This window comes from Nuphar pumila, chromosome 7 (assembly GCF_984573655.1).
Source record: "Nuphar pumila chromosome 7, dmNupPumi1.hap1.1, whole genome shotgun sequence".
Classification (NCBI taxonomy): domain Eukaryota; kingdom Viridiplantae; phylum Streptophyta; class Magnoliopsida; order Nymphaeales; family Nymphaeaceae; genus Nuphar; species Nuphar pumila.
Window position 1 is genome coordinate 27,024,335 of NC_143255.1, and position 14,572 is coordinate 27,038,906.

At 34.5% G+C, this 14,572-nt stretch overlaps 1 protein-coding gene across 4 annotated transcripts; it reads right to left on the reverse strand.

Annotated features, from left to right (window-relative positions):
- Positions 1 to 258: 258 nt before the first annotated feature.
- Positions 259 to 14,193, reverse strand: LOC149831631 (uncharacterized). Of its 4 annotated transcripts, none has more exons than XM_090014031.1 (5): positions 13,878 to 14,188; positions 13,226 to 13,359; positions 12,954 to 13,101; positions 11,112 to 11,218; positions 259 to 546 (listed from the first exon to the last, which is right to left on the reverse strand). In XM_090014031.1, exons 1-5 carry the CDS (start codon positions 14,131 to 14,133, stop codon positions 505 to 507), a joined length of 687 nt encoding a protein of 228 aa, XP_089870157.1. In that variant the 5' UTR covers positions 14,134 to 14,188; the 3' UTR covers positions 259 to 504. The 4 variants fall into 4 exon arrangements, with proteins under 4 accessions (XP_089870157.1, XP_089870156.1, XP_089870155.1 ...); XM_090014030.1 differs by lacking the exon at positions 259 to 546 and adding an exon at positions 10,493 to 10,717 and having other exon boundaries at positions 13,878 to 14,184; XM_090014029.1 differs by lacking the exon at positions 259 to 546 and having other exon boundaries at positions 10,493 to 11,218; positions 13,878 to 14,193.
- Positions 14,194 to 14,572: the final 379 nt, after the last annotated feature.

A 14,572-nucleotide genomic window follows, 5' to 3' on the forward strand; every position in this document is an offset into this window, starting at 1 on the left:
CTCTAACCTGCTTATTTTTTTGCATAATATGGCTTTTTTTTTGTCTTTTGTTCTCAACTAGTGGCCTTTAATCTGCTTTCTTTTCGACAACTATTATCAACTTATTTGCATATATCATATTTTTTCACATATACGAAGTATATTTGCGAAATTCTTACTGATGGAAAAAAATTTGACAATTTTGTAAAACTATTTCTTCATGTATAGACAAGTCAATATGATTTTGCAAAAAATTAGATAACTTAAGTTTAACAATTACAAAGTTCCATTCAATACATGGGCATGGACTTGATTACAAACTTATAATCAAAGTTTAACTTGATCCATTCAATTACAAAGTTTAACTTAATCCATCCAATTATAAATACATGTTTAACTTGATCTATCACAAAGATGCATAATTGTTCACAGATTAGTTGTAGACTCTTTTGACATCTCTATAATTGATGTCTTCGCCTTTTCACTCTCTTTTGCACACCCTTGGAAGCCCTTTTCTTGATGTACTTATAGAACTTGATCTTTTATCTTGTATAAAACCTGTGGATACTAAAAACAAGCCAAAATCTTAAGGTCTAAGGCAGTTTTCAATTGTTATATTATCACACAATTGTATTTTATTAATTGAATTTTATACATGTCTCTCGACCGATATCGAAAATTATCACCTTAAAACGAAACATTAAGAATCATCACTTAGTGTCGAGATGACAAAAGTATCATCACCCATCAATATCACTTTTTTTGGTATATCATTAGTTGCAATCGAGTCAAACACCACCACCCGTAGGTAAAGTGGTGAAAGTTTCCTACAACTGAATCACTTTTCGGGTTTTTGGAGAAAGCAATACACACATCGTTTAGTATCCTCACGGTCTCTTATGATCTTCGTCCAATGATCCCACCCTTTTCAGAGGCCACTAAGAAAGAATAATTATTACACTATTTGGTCTCTTATATCATTCATAATTAATTAAAGATTATTCACACGTGAACAATTATGCAAATCAATACTCATCGTCTGATTGGGTCATTACCATGTTAATTTCAACACTATACATATGCTACAATTAACTTAAAAGCACAATGAAACAATATTGCAATACATTCAAAACTTGGCATTTCAAAAACAACACAAGCATCTGGCCTCCAATGGTCTACTAGTGGTTCATTCATAACCACTACACAATTCAATAATAATTCAATGACATGGTAAAATTGAAGTGACCAACAACACATAAATAGAGAAATACCAATCCATATTCACTAACATTGCATGCACTTCGTAACCAAAATCAAATTTATAATGTAAGCCAAAAATCCAATTAATAACTTGGCTAACAACCAAATTTTTATAACCGACCAGAATTAGCTTTGTTCTTCGATTAAATTTGAATTTAACTAAGTAACCAAAACAAATCAAATTTAACAATTTTAAATGATACTCAGATTTGGTCAAACTAAATAAAATTCAGATTTCTAATCAAATTAAAAAAAATTAGATTTTGAACACATAATTTGCAGCCTAGGTGATTAAATTTGAGCAAAAACAGTTTTAGATTCATCATAAAATAAGGGTTTTATTTCTTCACGAATTCTAGATTTCAATGCATACTAATAAGTTCAGGTTCACATGTTAAATTTCAAGTCAAATCACGTTTACATGAAGCTGAGCTTTATTTTCTTGAATCTGCAGATTTCATTCGTTTAGACAAACTTAGATTTAGTTAAAATCCACAAATCAGGTTTTATAACTCAAGTTTCAACTTAGATTTAATAAAAATTCAGGTTTGTTCAATCTAACAAAATTTTAAATTTAGGAGTGTTAAAAATCTTCACATATTAACAAATTCAAAGTCCGGTATAATATAAACATGCTTTAGAACAAGGATATAAATCCATCAATCCAGCATAAACTCATGCATGCTTGAACAGCAAAACAAGAACTATATAGGCATCCTCACTAAAGATGTATACGTTAAAAGGAAGAAATTCAAAATCTAAAATCCGTATGGCTAAGGTCCAAACTTTAAATTAACCTAGACCATGCAAGTAAATTACCAATGAGATCATGTTAACAAGTATGTAGTGTAAGCACACACAATTTCTAATAAAATAAAACTAATTATGCTCAGCACTGAAATTAACCTTATATATATATAAGGCAATATCTCAGTCACAATCTTTATTTTCAAAACTAAGAAACCATTCAGATTTCCTTTACTTAACTAAACAATCAACTTTGAAAACAAATTTCTTATACTCAATTACGACATACTTATGCATCCAACATATCAAACTACAATCAACTTGAACTCCATTCAAGCAAAAAATGCAAATTAAAATATATAAGCCTAATGAATCTATTTCAAATAGAAATAATCTTGATTATGACCTAGGGTGAACCTGATTTTTGGGCAGATTCTTTGGGTTTAAATCAAGAACCCAATAGAAAATCAAATTACATGCTTTAAGAAGGAATTGAAACAAAGGTTTTTCTGTGGAAATTGCTCAACCAAACAACGTCGGTACATGCTATTAAAAATTAGAGAAAGTAACACGTCTCTACCCTAAACCCATTGATTCCAAAGACATCCAAAAAATATGCAAAACTATATTGGCTTCCATCCTATTCTGCAATTTTTAATTAAACCCATGCTACATTCGTTTCTACTGGGTTAAAAGAGAGACCCACACCTTCTTCTGTTGTGTACTGAGCTGCAAAGAAGATGTTGACATTGAAGAGAAAGGAACACAGGCAGCCCTTCTCTCCCTACTGTGGCAACCCTCTCTCTCTCTCTAATGCCACTCCCCGTCAAGATCATGATTTGAGGGGGAGAGGGTCACACCCTTTTATAAAACATATACGACTCCTCTAAGGAGGAAACATTTTTACTAGAATAGAAAGACCTCTATTCCTCCCTCCCTACTATATATATTGACTTATTTATCTTAACATAGATGGATCATGGATCTCGACCAATGAGTCCATGATCCATATCAGGATCCAAAGTTGTGTCAGCCCCTATTATATATATTATATATTATTTTAACCTAAACAACTAAAAATATATTTATTTGATTAAAAATTATATTGATAAAAAACTCAGTTTTTGCGAGAGTACATTCCTATCCCCTTAAAAAAATTTCGTCCATGAAATTATAACATATTGAATATATATAACGCAATTTCTCAGTCACAGTGTTTCTTTTCATAACTAAGAAACCATTCAGATTTTCTTAACTTTGAAAACAAATTTCTCATACTCAATCACAACATAAGCATCGATCTTGACTGTGCATTAAAATTCAGTTTTATGAATTCAAATTCAACATAAACATCGATCGAACTATAATCAGTGTGAACTCCATTCAAGAAAAAATGTAAATTAAAAAATATAAGCCCAATAAATCTAGTTTAAACAAAAATAATCTTGATCATAACCCAGCCTGAATATAATTTCTGGGCAGTCTTTGGGTTTAAATCAAGAAGCCAACAAGAAATCATATTACCCGCTGTAAGAAGGAATCAAAACAGGGTTTTTCTGTGGAAAATGCTCATCAAACAAGGTTTGTACTACACTCCTTTCTACTGAATTAAGAGAGAGACATGTACCTTCTATTGTGGACTGAACCACAATAGAAGATGTTGACATTGACGTTGAAGAGGAAGGAACACAGGTAGCCCTTCTCTCCCTACTGTCGCAACCCTCTCTTTCTCTCTCTCATATATATATATATATATCCCAAGATCGTGATTTATTGGAATAGAAAGACCTCTATTCCTTTAAGGAAATAGACATCCCTCCCTACTATATATATATATATTATAGTTATTTTTATTGTTAGTATTATTATAATTTTTTTGACTTATTTATCTCAACATAGATGGACCATGAATCTCGGCCAACAAGTCCATGATCCATATTAGGATTCAAAGTTGTGTCAGCCCCTATTATATATATTATATATTATTTTAACTCAAACAACTAAAAATATATTTATTTGATTAAAAATTATATTTATAAAAAACCTAAGATTTCTATAAAATATTACATCCCTACCCCATTAAAAGAATTTCATCCATGAAATTAGAACGTATCGAATAAATGTGGGTAATGCTCATGCTATCATTCTCAGGCTCCAGGTGCATTCATCCAATCTATGATGTTGTCACCGCACTTTCACCAACGAAATCTTCTTGCTTCGAAGCACTCACTCCTGTCGATCCACAATCTTCATTGGTCTCTCTTCTGTCGTCAAGTATGGTTGTACTTTGATTGCCTTATACTGAATAACATGCAAAGGGTCGGGTATATACTTTCTCAATATCGAAACATGAAATACATTGTGAATCTTAGAAAACTGAGACAGAAGTGTCACTCGATATGCTGACTCACCAATCCACTTAAGGATCTCAAAAGGTCCCACATACCAAAAGCTAAGCTTCATCTTCTCTCTGACCCTAAAAATACTCTTTGTCATTAATATTTATACAAAAATATGCTCTCTAACTGTGAAACTGCGCTCCCATCGTTACTGATCGCCATAGCTCTTCTGTCGGCTTTGTACTGCGATCAATCGCACATGATCTGAATAATGTTAGATCACCTCTGGTGACTCAACTACTCTAACACTGACCTCATCCCAACACATCGGGGATCTGTAAGGCCTACCATACAGAGTCTCATAAAGGGCCATACCAATACTAGCGTGATAACTATTATTGTATTAAAATTCTGCAAATTTTACATGCTTATCTCAATCTCCTGCCCAATCTAGTGTGCATGCTCTTAGCATATCCTCGAGAGCCTGAATCATTCTCTTGGATTATCCATTGGTCTACGGTTGGAAAGTTGTGCCGAACTTCAATTTGGTATCCAAAGCCGTGTGCAATTGTTGCTAGAAACTTCACGTAAAGCGAAGATCTTGATTAGACATAATCGAAAGTAGTACATCATGTAACCTGACTATCTCATCGATATACAAGTCTGCCAAGCTCTGTAGAGTCTGACTCACCTTGATACGCATAAAGTGTGCACATTTTGTCAGTCGGTTCACTACTACCTAGATAGCATCTTGCTGATGATGAGTCATCGATAATCCCATTATGAAACCCATTGAGATGTTGCACTTTCACTCTTAGATGTTTAAAGGTTGTAGCAGCCCACCAGGCATCCGATGCTTGATCTTAACTTGTTGGTAAGTAAGACAACAAAACATATAATCTGTCACAACCTATTTCATCTCGTTCCACCAAAAAGTCTTCTATAAGTCTTTGAACATCTTGGTGCTATTAAGATCAACGAAATACTTCGATTTGTGGGCTTCACTTATCAGCTCTTCTCGAAGAATCTTCAGAACCCACCATCTATCCTCAAATATAGTAGTCTTGTCTTTCTCACAGTGGAATTGCATATTCGGCTTCTGAGAACTCTCACACATCTTCTTAAAGTCTGGATCATCCAACTGTAATGCCTCATTACGATCTATGAGCTTGAGTCGTGCTCTCATCTCTGCACAATACACATGGCCAACTTCATCTGCAAACAGCTGCCACTAGACAAATTCCTCAAGTAAATCCTAACTTTTCCCAATCAGACTGGCGGCTGAAACTGAAATCTTCCTACTAAGTGCATTTGCCATCACATTCACTTTATCTTAATGGTAATTGATGGAAAACTCATAATCTTTGAGAAATTTTAGCCACTTGCGTTGTCTCAAGTTCAGATCCTTATATCCTTATATGTAAATATATACTTGAGACTCTTGTCATTGAAGAGAACCTCAAACTGCTCCCCATACAAGTAATGATGCTAAATCTTCAGTGCAAAAACAATAGCTGTCAACTGTAAGTCGTGTGTTGAGTAATTCTTCTTGTGCACCTTTAGCAGCCTAGAAGCATAAGCAATCGCCTTTCCGTGTTATATCAATACACAACCTAGTTTAGTTCTCGAGGCATAGTTGTAAATCACAAAACCTCCCGATCTTGATGGCATAGTCAATACTAGAGATGAGGTCAACTTGTAAGACCCACAATTTTTTTGAGATTTTAATCAAAATAAAGAGGAATTTTTAATATGAAAAATCAAAGTTGTGAAAATATTGATTTAATGTTTATCTCAGCTAATTAAGGTCGTTCATATTTTTAGAATTTAAAATTTTAGTATTAACTAATCAAAATAATTAAACAAAATGTTTAATTGTTAAATAATCTTAATTAATTAGAAACTATGTCTAATTAACCTTAAGTGACTAATTACTTCTTAATTATTTCCTAGATTATGATTTAAATTTATGAATTTAATTTTTTAAAAATAGAGTAAGGATTAATATGAAATTTTTATAAGTTGAGGTTCCTAAAAGTAATATCAAGAAATAGTAAAACTAATAAATAATAAAATATGACAAAAAAGTAACTAAGTAGTTAGAATTAGTTGAAATGGAACTAACCCGATGCTAACCAAGGGGTGGGGGGTCTAATCATTGCCTTGGAATTTGTAGCCAATAGAATTCTACCAAGATCCCAAAAGAAATCTCTATAAATCATTGGAAAATCAAGAGAGGAAAAAGCTAGAAACCTAAGCATTTTTGTAGGTTTTCAAATTGGTGAAGGTCTTCACATGTTTATGGAAGTCAATGGTCATATTTGAGAGATTTTTTTTGAGAAGAAGGTTTGATCAATATCAACCCTCCATCTTCTTACAAATGATCTAAACCACACATCTCATTGTAATCATTACTTCTCGCTTATAAATACCATTTAAAAAGGAAGATGAGAGGCATCCAAGAACTTTCCTCTTTCTCACCCACGATTTTGGGGTTTGCTTATCTTCTCCACTTGACTGTAGTGTCGGGTGCCCTATAAGGAACTCTATCCTACACCACTTTTGAGTTGAAGATCAAAGAGTAAAGTGGTTCAAGCCATTTTGCAACAAGAGAAGGTAAGTGAATTTGTATTTTATGTATTTTGATGTTGATTCAAACTCTTTTCTCTCTCTCTCTCTCTCTCTCACCTCAACCATACAAGCATGTATTTCATAATATATATGTGGGTACGAAGAAAGAATTCTCATGGTATGAATCATGATTATTTTTACACTTATGTATACTCTCTTAACTTAGACACGATTTTGGCAAAAAGCATGGTTGAAATAGATGTTCACCAACTCTAATGGTGTTTCATCATTTTAAAACCATGTTCAATAAAAAATAGTGATTTATGTTTTTATAAAGTTATCATTCTTGAAATTGGTAGATATGCATATCATGAATTATGCTTTTCTCTAACAAAGTCATACTTATGAGATTATTATACTTGATAAACTTCTTACAAGTAAATACATGAAGTTTTTCATTTACGTAGTAGTCTTGAAAATTCATGTGAATATGATAGAATGCACAAAAAAGAAAAAACAATTTTTTATGATAGTCCAAATTAATGATTTATGAATAAAAGGGTAATAAATAGGTTATTATTTTTATTCATGTCCTAGTCGAATTGTTTGGATTAAGCATGTGATGAAAGAAAAAAATTTGTCTCAAATGATAATGGTAGAAATGAGATTTGTTTTAAAAAGGAAAAGAATTCAATATATATATTTCATATAATATTTTCTTACATTGCTTGAGATTTTACTCTTGAAAACTTGAAACATCAAATGCATTTCAAGTGGCAAGTACCTCACTATACGTGTTTTTGAATCATTAAAAAAGAATATATATATACACACTGGCAGTGGCCGTTCAGACCTAGTCATGGCCCAGACCAGGTTTGAACTATGCCACAAACTGGTCAGGTTTGAACTAGCAAGTTGGTTCAGACTTGGTCCAGTTGGGTCGACACAGACCAACCTGAAACCGATCATAGCGAATTATATCATCATGTCTTATACATATATTACGCAAAAACCTAAGCGAATTATATTGCAAAAATTGTCTTATAGATATACTTGAAAGGTTTACGTGTGAGCCTAAGTTTTTCATACGTAAACATGAGAATATCATCATGTCGAGTGCATAGCAAGTTAGAGGCTCATGCACATTCGAAAATAAAAATTCATTCGCCTTATGATAATTACTAGCTTTAGCATATGTTTACGATCAAAGCAATATTATTTTCATAAGAAATTAAACTATTTTGCCAATACATATGTATATAATCAATGCAATATTACATTGCATATAAAATCAATATGTATATGCATATGATTACAATAGATGCAATATGATAACCTACTTGTCTATGCTCATGCATATGATAGATGCATTTCATATAGATTTACATATGTTTATGATAAATGCAAGGTAAGATTTGAGAGGGAGGAGGTCATGCCCTTTTATAAAACATATAAGACTCCTCCTCTAAGGAGGAGACGTCTTTACTGGAATAGAAAGACCTCTATTCCTTTTAAGGAAATAGATGTCCTTCCCTACCCTATATATATTATGTTATTATTATAGTTATTTTTATTATTAGTACTATTATAATTTATTTATTTTTTGACTTATTTATTTTATCATAGATGAACCATGGATCTCGGCCAATGAGTCCATGATCCATATCAGGATCCAAAGTTGCGTCGGCCCCTATATATATATATTATTTTAACCCAAACAGCTAAAAATATATTTATTTGATTAAAAATTACATTTATAAAAAAAACATTATTTGAGCCGAGCCATGAATGGCTCATCTCGTTCCCCTCCCCCTAGTTGTGTGTGTGCGCACATGTTCAGAAGAATGCAACTGCTTTTGAGCACTAGAGGTAAGGATGTCAACCAGTCAGAAATTATCAGACCCGAATCCATCTAATCAGATCTAATAGCCAAAGTAGGATTCAATTAATAATTGGATCTGAACTCGCTATTGGATTTTGCATTCGTGTCTGACTAAGATCCAAATCTGACTAGAATCTGAATACATGTAAATGTCAGATTTTATATTAATCAGGTCCAAATTCAGTTTAGCTGATCTCACGCGACTTCGAATCTGAGTAGGCCAGATCCGATTAGGTCATTCTCGGTATTGCCTACATCCGACCCGTTGACGTCCCCGAGTAGGGGTAAATGCACAAAGAGAGTGGGGGAAGATTTCAGGTGCTCTATATATAAAATATTGGGGGTTGGGTGGTGATAGGCTGATGTTAACATGCTGGCATACTTCTGCTTAGCTCTGGCATGGCATTAAGGTCATATAGAGCTTGGTCCAGCATTATCTAGCTGAGTTTGGGTTCGAGGTTTAGCTTTGATAAGCCTCTCTAATCTGCGCTATTTTGCAGGCCTATCTAAACCCAAGTCTACCCAACATAGTTATTGGGAGCTTTTTAGAACCAGGGAAACTCTAAAAGACCAAACATTCAAAATTCAAAATTTTAAAATTCTAAACATTGATGCCCATGATATGTGCAACGGACCAACGACCATCCACTTACATATCATTGGTGGGGTTTTTTGGATAAGCCCCTAGGATTTGAACAGGAGACCCCTCAGTTATTCTTTTTTCTTTTGACAGAGAAAGCTGGGGTTAGGCAGACAAGTGGAGCCCCCGTTGTTAGTTAGTATTTTTTCTTTACCCATTGAAAATACGCACCTGAAAGGCCTCTAAGGAAAATCAAAACTTTAATGACGGTTACATCTAATGGGCTCTGAAAAATTTGATTTATGCTGTTTCATTCTCATATATATATATATATATATATATATATATATATATATATATATATATATATATATATATATATATATATATATCAACCTCTCCAATGGAAACCCTCCCAAACCTCTCATGAAAATTTGGTGTTTTTTTCAAAATTCAGACCTTATATAGATCATGAATTTTGGATAGAATAAATGGTATTTGGAGGCTAAAAAAATTATGAAAATTGTACGTCTTTGATTTTGAAACTTATAAAAATCTATCCATGCATTGGTGCCAAATGCTCCAAGAACTGATTCTTATAAAAACAAATATATAGAAATGCCAAAAATCCAATAAAACGTCCACTGGGGAGGTTTGGGAGGGTTTTCGATTGAGGAGGTTTTCATCTTCCTATATATATATATATATATATATATATATATATATATATATATATATATAGAGAGAGAGAGAGAGAGAGAGAGAGAGAGAGAGAGAGAGATGCCATCCACTGTTTATGAACGAAGGAGCACCGCTGATAGCGTGCGATCAGCAGCACTCCTTCATTTTTCTGCAAAAGTGGACCTTTAGCGACAGTCTATAATTGTCACTATTTATATAAAGTCAAACATTTAAAAACACTAAAAAAATGAGGGCGTGGTTGACTCATAGGGATCAACTTATAATGAGCTCAGGCTTGGGTCAGTTCATGATGAGTTCACGAGCAGGGCGTTCACCATAATGAGCCTAGCCCAAACAATCCGAGCTTGATTCATTCAGCTCGTTTACCAGTTTCCTCGTCATCTCAAGAAAAAAAAAAAAAGAACAGAGATGAACAATAGTAGCATGAGGAAAAGAAGAAGAAAAGAGATACATTTGAGCAAGATGATCGTTTTTTTTTTTAAATTTCTACATACCAATGATGGCCAAAAGAAATTCAGGCCTTGCTCACATTTGCATAGTAGTATAATTTACTACTTTAGGGCATATAGGTCACTATGATCAAGAATGGAACCTCCATGTGCCACACCATTTCCATCAAAACTTGTAGTTGGCCTTCAAGTAACACACAATCTCTTGCTGCCATGCAAAAACCAACAATACCAGTCCGTTGTGACACAAACCATTAGACTTTAAGAAGGTGCACATATGACACTAGGATTTTTTTTTTTTGATATTTACACCGAGAAACCAACCCTAGGATCAGAGACTTAGCCGTGCTAGATTTTGCCTGCCGTATTTATAATCTCTGTCCCGGCAGCGTAAAACTCCATGAACTTATCCTTGCCCCTAAGGAGTCGTCACACTTCGACTTGCGGTGTGAGGGGGTGACACCATGGGATTTGAACCTAGACCACCTGCCTAGCAGCCTAGGTCCCATCCCACTACCCCAAACCCTTTTGGGGCTACGTATGACACTAGAATTAATATGCAACTTACAATCTTTTTTTTTTAAAGGGAATATGCAACTTACAATCAGGCACAGTAGAATGCATCCAGTTGCTCCGGGAAACAAGGCATACCATAATTGCAAGTTATGGTACTTTGCCCCATCAATGAACATCAAGGGCAGGCTAGCAGCTGCAATTTATCATTCCAAAGTTAGAATGTGTCACACAATTTATCATTCCATGGTCCTCATTTTTTTAATGATACAAATATGAACAGCATTTGTTACATACATCCAATTTCTTTTTGTTATATGTTTTCTAATTATATTTTATCTTTGTTGATTTTGAAAATCAACGCCATAAAATGCATGAATACAACCGATTTAGTTGGCCTTGTATTGTCAGTGGCATGTGGGAGAATCACTCAACTGCAAAAAGGAAAAATGTTTATTCATTGAAAGTATGAAAACATAAATCACCAACTTGGCTAATAATTAACTTCCAAACACAAGAAGATGCCAAAGGACCTCCATTGATCAACTAAAGGTCCAAATACACACGCCTACCAATCAATGTTTTGAGAAAAAGACCGTTGGATGAGGTAGGGGAATGGAGGGAGGATCGAGTGCCATGTGATTGCACATATTTAGTGTGCTGCTGCACCTGATCACCACCCATCTATAAGACACAGCCTATCAGCTGTGGAGGGTCCAACATGGTGGGTGATCAAGTGCAGCAGCACACCAAAAGTGTGCAATCACATTGCACCCAATCTGTCCCAGGGGAAATCAGCTCAAAAGACGTCCAACCTTTGGGTCAGCTCAAGTTCATGTGCCAACAATTTGTTAATAAAAAATAAATAAATCATATTTTAATATGTAAAAATATAATTTTTTAAAGTATTATTGAGATTTATTTAAAAAGCCATAAAACACATTAAAATAATGTCCATAGGTATCTAGGTCATGTCAGAGTGTGTCCGGTTCGTGCCACCAAAATGGCGTGTCTTTGTGACTGGTCTCTTTCAAAAGTATCATGTACTTTTTCCGAAGTTTTTTGTTTATAGGACACCTGCATGCACAAACACACACCTTGATATTTTCATGAAATTTCTTGACAAAAACTGGATTTTTCAAAATACCCTGATATTTTCCTATGCCAATATTTTTCGAGAAAGAATTTTGTGACTATGAATAAAACTAGGAAAATACAGGTCGTTCTGCATTGCTTTTAATTAGCACGTGTTTAACACGAAAATTTTAAAAAGACCTTCTCATAACTTGCTACACTGCTCCATTTCTTTTTCTTCACCTATAAATCTTGTTATACTGCATAACTGTAAAAACACACGAGGAAAATAATTCCGTGACAAAGCTTTTAAGTTTGAATCCCCTAGTTAGTTGCAGAAAACTCTCAAAAAAAAATGTCCATAACCATATTGACAAAAGTTTAAAATGATAAAATAATGGCAGCCAAATTCTCATGCAAAATTCAACTATTTTGTTTTTTTCATATATTTATTGGCACAATATAAGAAAATTTTAAAACCAGTAAAAAGGAATAAAACCCAAAAACATGCAAAATAAAAAGTCCACTTCTGCTGAAAATATCCGATAAATTTGCAAATACCGTGATAAAACCATAGGTTTTTCAAAACTGAAAATAACATAATATTTTAACCTTGATATTTCGAGAGTTTTAAACGGTTGTCACACAGTTGAGAATCCGACAAACATGGAGAAAGTTGCTTTTCTCGAGAAAGTTATCTTAAAGAACCTTTTTTGGGTACCACGACTTTTTCTTTCAACCAAACTGAGAAAAGTATTTCGCTGAAATAGCAACCAAGCACCGTGGCTTCACTTGGTCATTCTCTTACCACTCATTATTTTTAGAGAGAGAGAGAGAGAGAGAGAGAGAGAACATACCCGGAGGATGAGTGCAACCTGTATAGATCATAAAGGCAACGGATGCAGCAAGAGCAGTACTCCTAGCAATCCACCCACCCCCTAATAATACGAACGCCAGCACCCCAATTGCTGCACAACATATCTGAGCAACAAACATGTTGTATTTCTGCAAAAAACAAAAAATAAAAATTAAGGTTTTGATGATTCCCCACCGACCAATTAATAAGGGTACCAAAAATTACAATAACAAAAGGAAAGGAAAGAAAAAGAAAGAAAGAAAGCAAAATCACCTTTGCAGCAGGAGCAGTGGGAGTGGCCAACAAAACCATGCACACTGCACCAAAGGGTGGAATTGTCAAGGACAGACCCTTTGAAGCTATCATCTGATCCACTCTCCCCATTATGGCCATCGCTGCAAATGCCCCTGCACCTCCATTTGTGATCCCCACTTCCATTCAGAAACCAAATCAAACATAAAAAGAGCAAACACCATTCAAAGAAAAAAAAAACCAACAAAAATTCCAATCCAGAACCAAGGTCATGGAAACAAAGAAAACAGTAACATGGCCCTCTATTTTACAGCTTACGGTTCAACAGAGTTACCGAAAGTTTCTTAGATAGGTGGGACGCCCAATCTAAAATGATTACTGCACCATGATTTTTAATATAAAGAAAAAACTCATTTTTCGAGATGCTCAAGTCTTTTCACATGATTTCTTTAAGTAAAAGATCTCGACCTCTTTACCTATCAAAAGGGCTCGAGTCTTTGAGACAGGCAGACACGCGGAGCGTAAAAAGCACAAGCCTCTAAAGCCTCAACTATAGCCATTTAAAATCATGAAAATGGGCACAGATTGATGGATGCAATACAATTTTCCTTGTTTCTCGGTGACCATGACAGACCCTGCAAACTAGAGAAAAAAATGGCAGTAAAAAACGCACCCGCCGACGGCCATAGAACATCACTGAGGCAAGGACGAGCAGTGCTGAGGTTGGCATTCCATGACCAATAAGCTGAGGATGATTCATTGCTAGCAGATGCTGCATTATTTACAGAAAGAGATCTCCTGATCCTTCTTACCCAGCTCCTTTTGCCAACTTCCCCATAGAACAGAAGTGAGTTTAGCTCCAAAGGAAGTATTTGGGATGTTTTGAGGGGAGTTGAAAGGATTGAAGAATGGATTCTGTAGGTTGCCATCCACCCTTCAATCCTTTCTGAAGAGGGAGAGATCTTTGTAGGGGTGTTGGGGTTATTTGGACTTTGGAGGGGAACAAAGGGCACCTGACCTTTCGGTCATTTGGCAATTATGGTTGCAAACATAAGTAGATTGGTGGCTCTTCATTTGCCTCAACGGACTCATGCACCCCGGGGTCCCCACATATCGCTTCTAGGAGAAACTAAGTAATTTTTAATGTCCTCAAATATATATTTTTAAATATATGAAACATATTTGAAAATAGGAAAATTATTGAGCAACAGGCTTTGGCCTCTCTCTCTCTCTCTCTCTCTCTCTCTCTCTCTATATATATATATATATATATATATATATATATATATATATATATATATATATATATATATATATAGAGAGAGAGAGAGAGAGAGAGAGAGAGAGAGAGAGAGAGAGAGTTGGTGA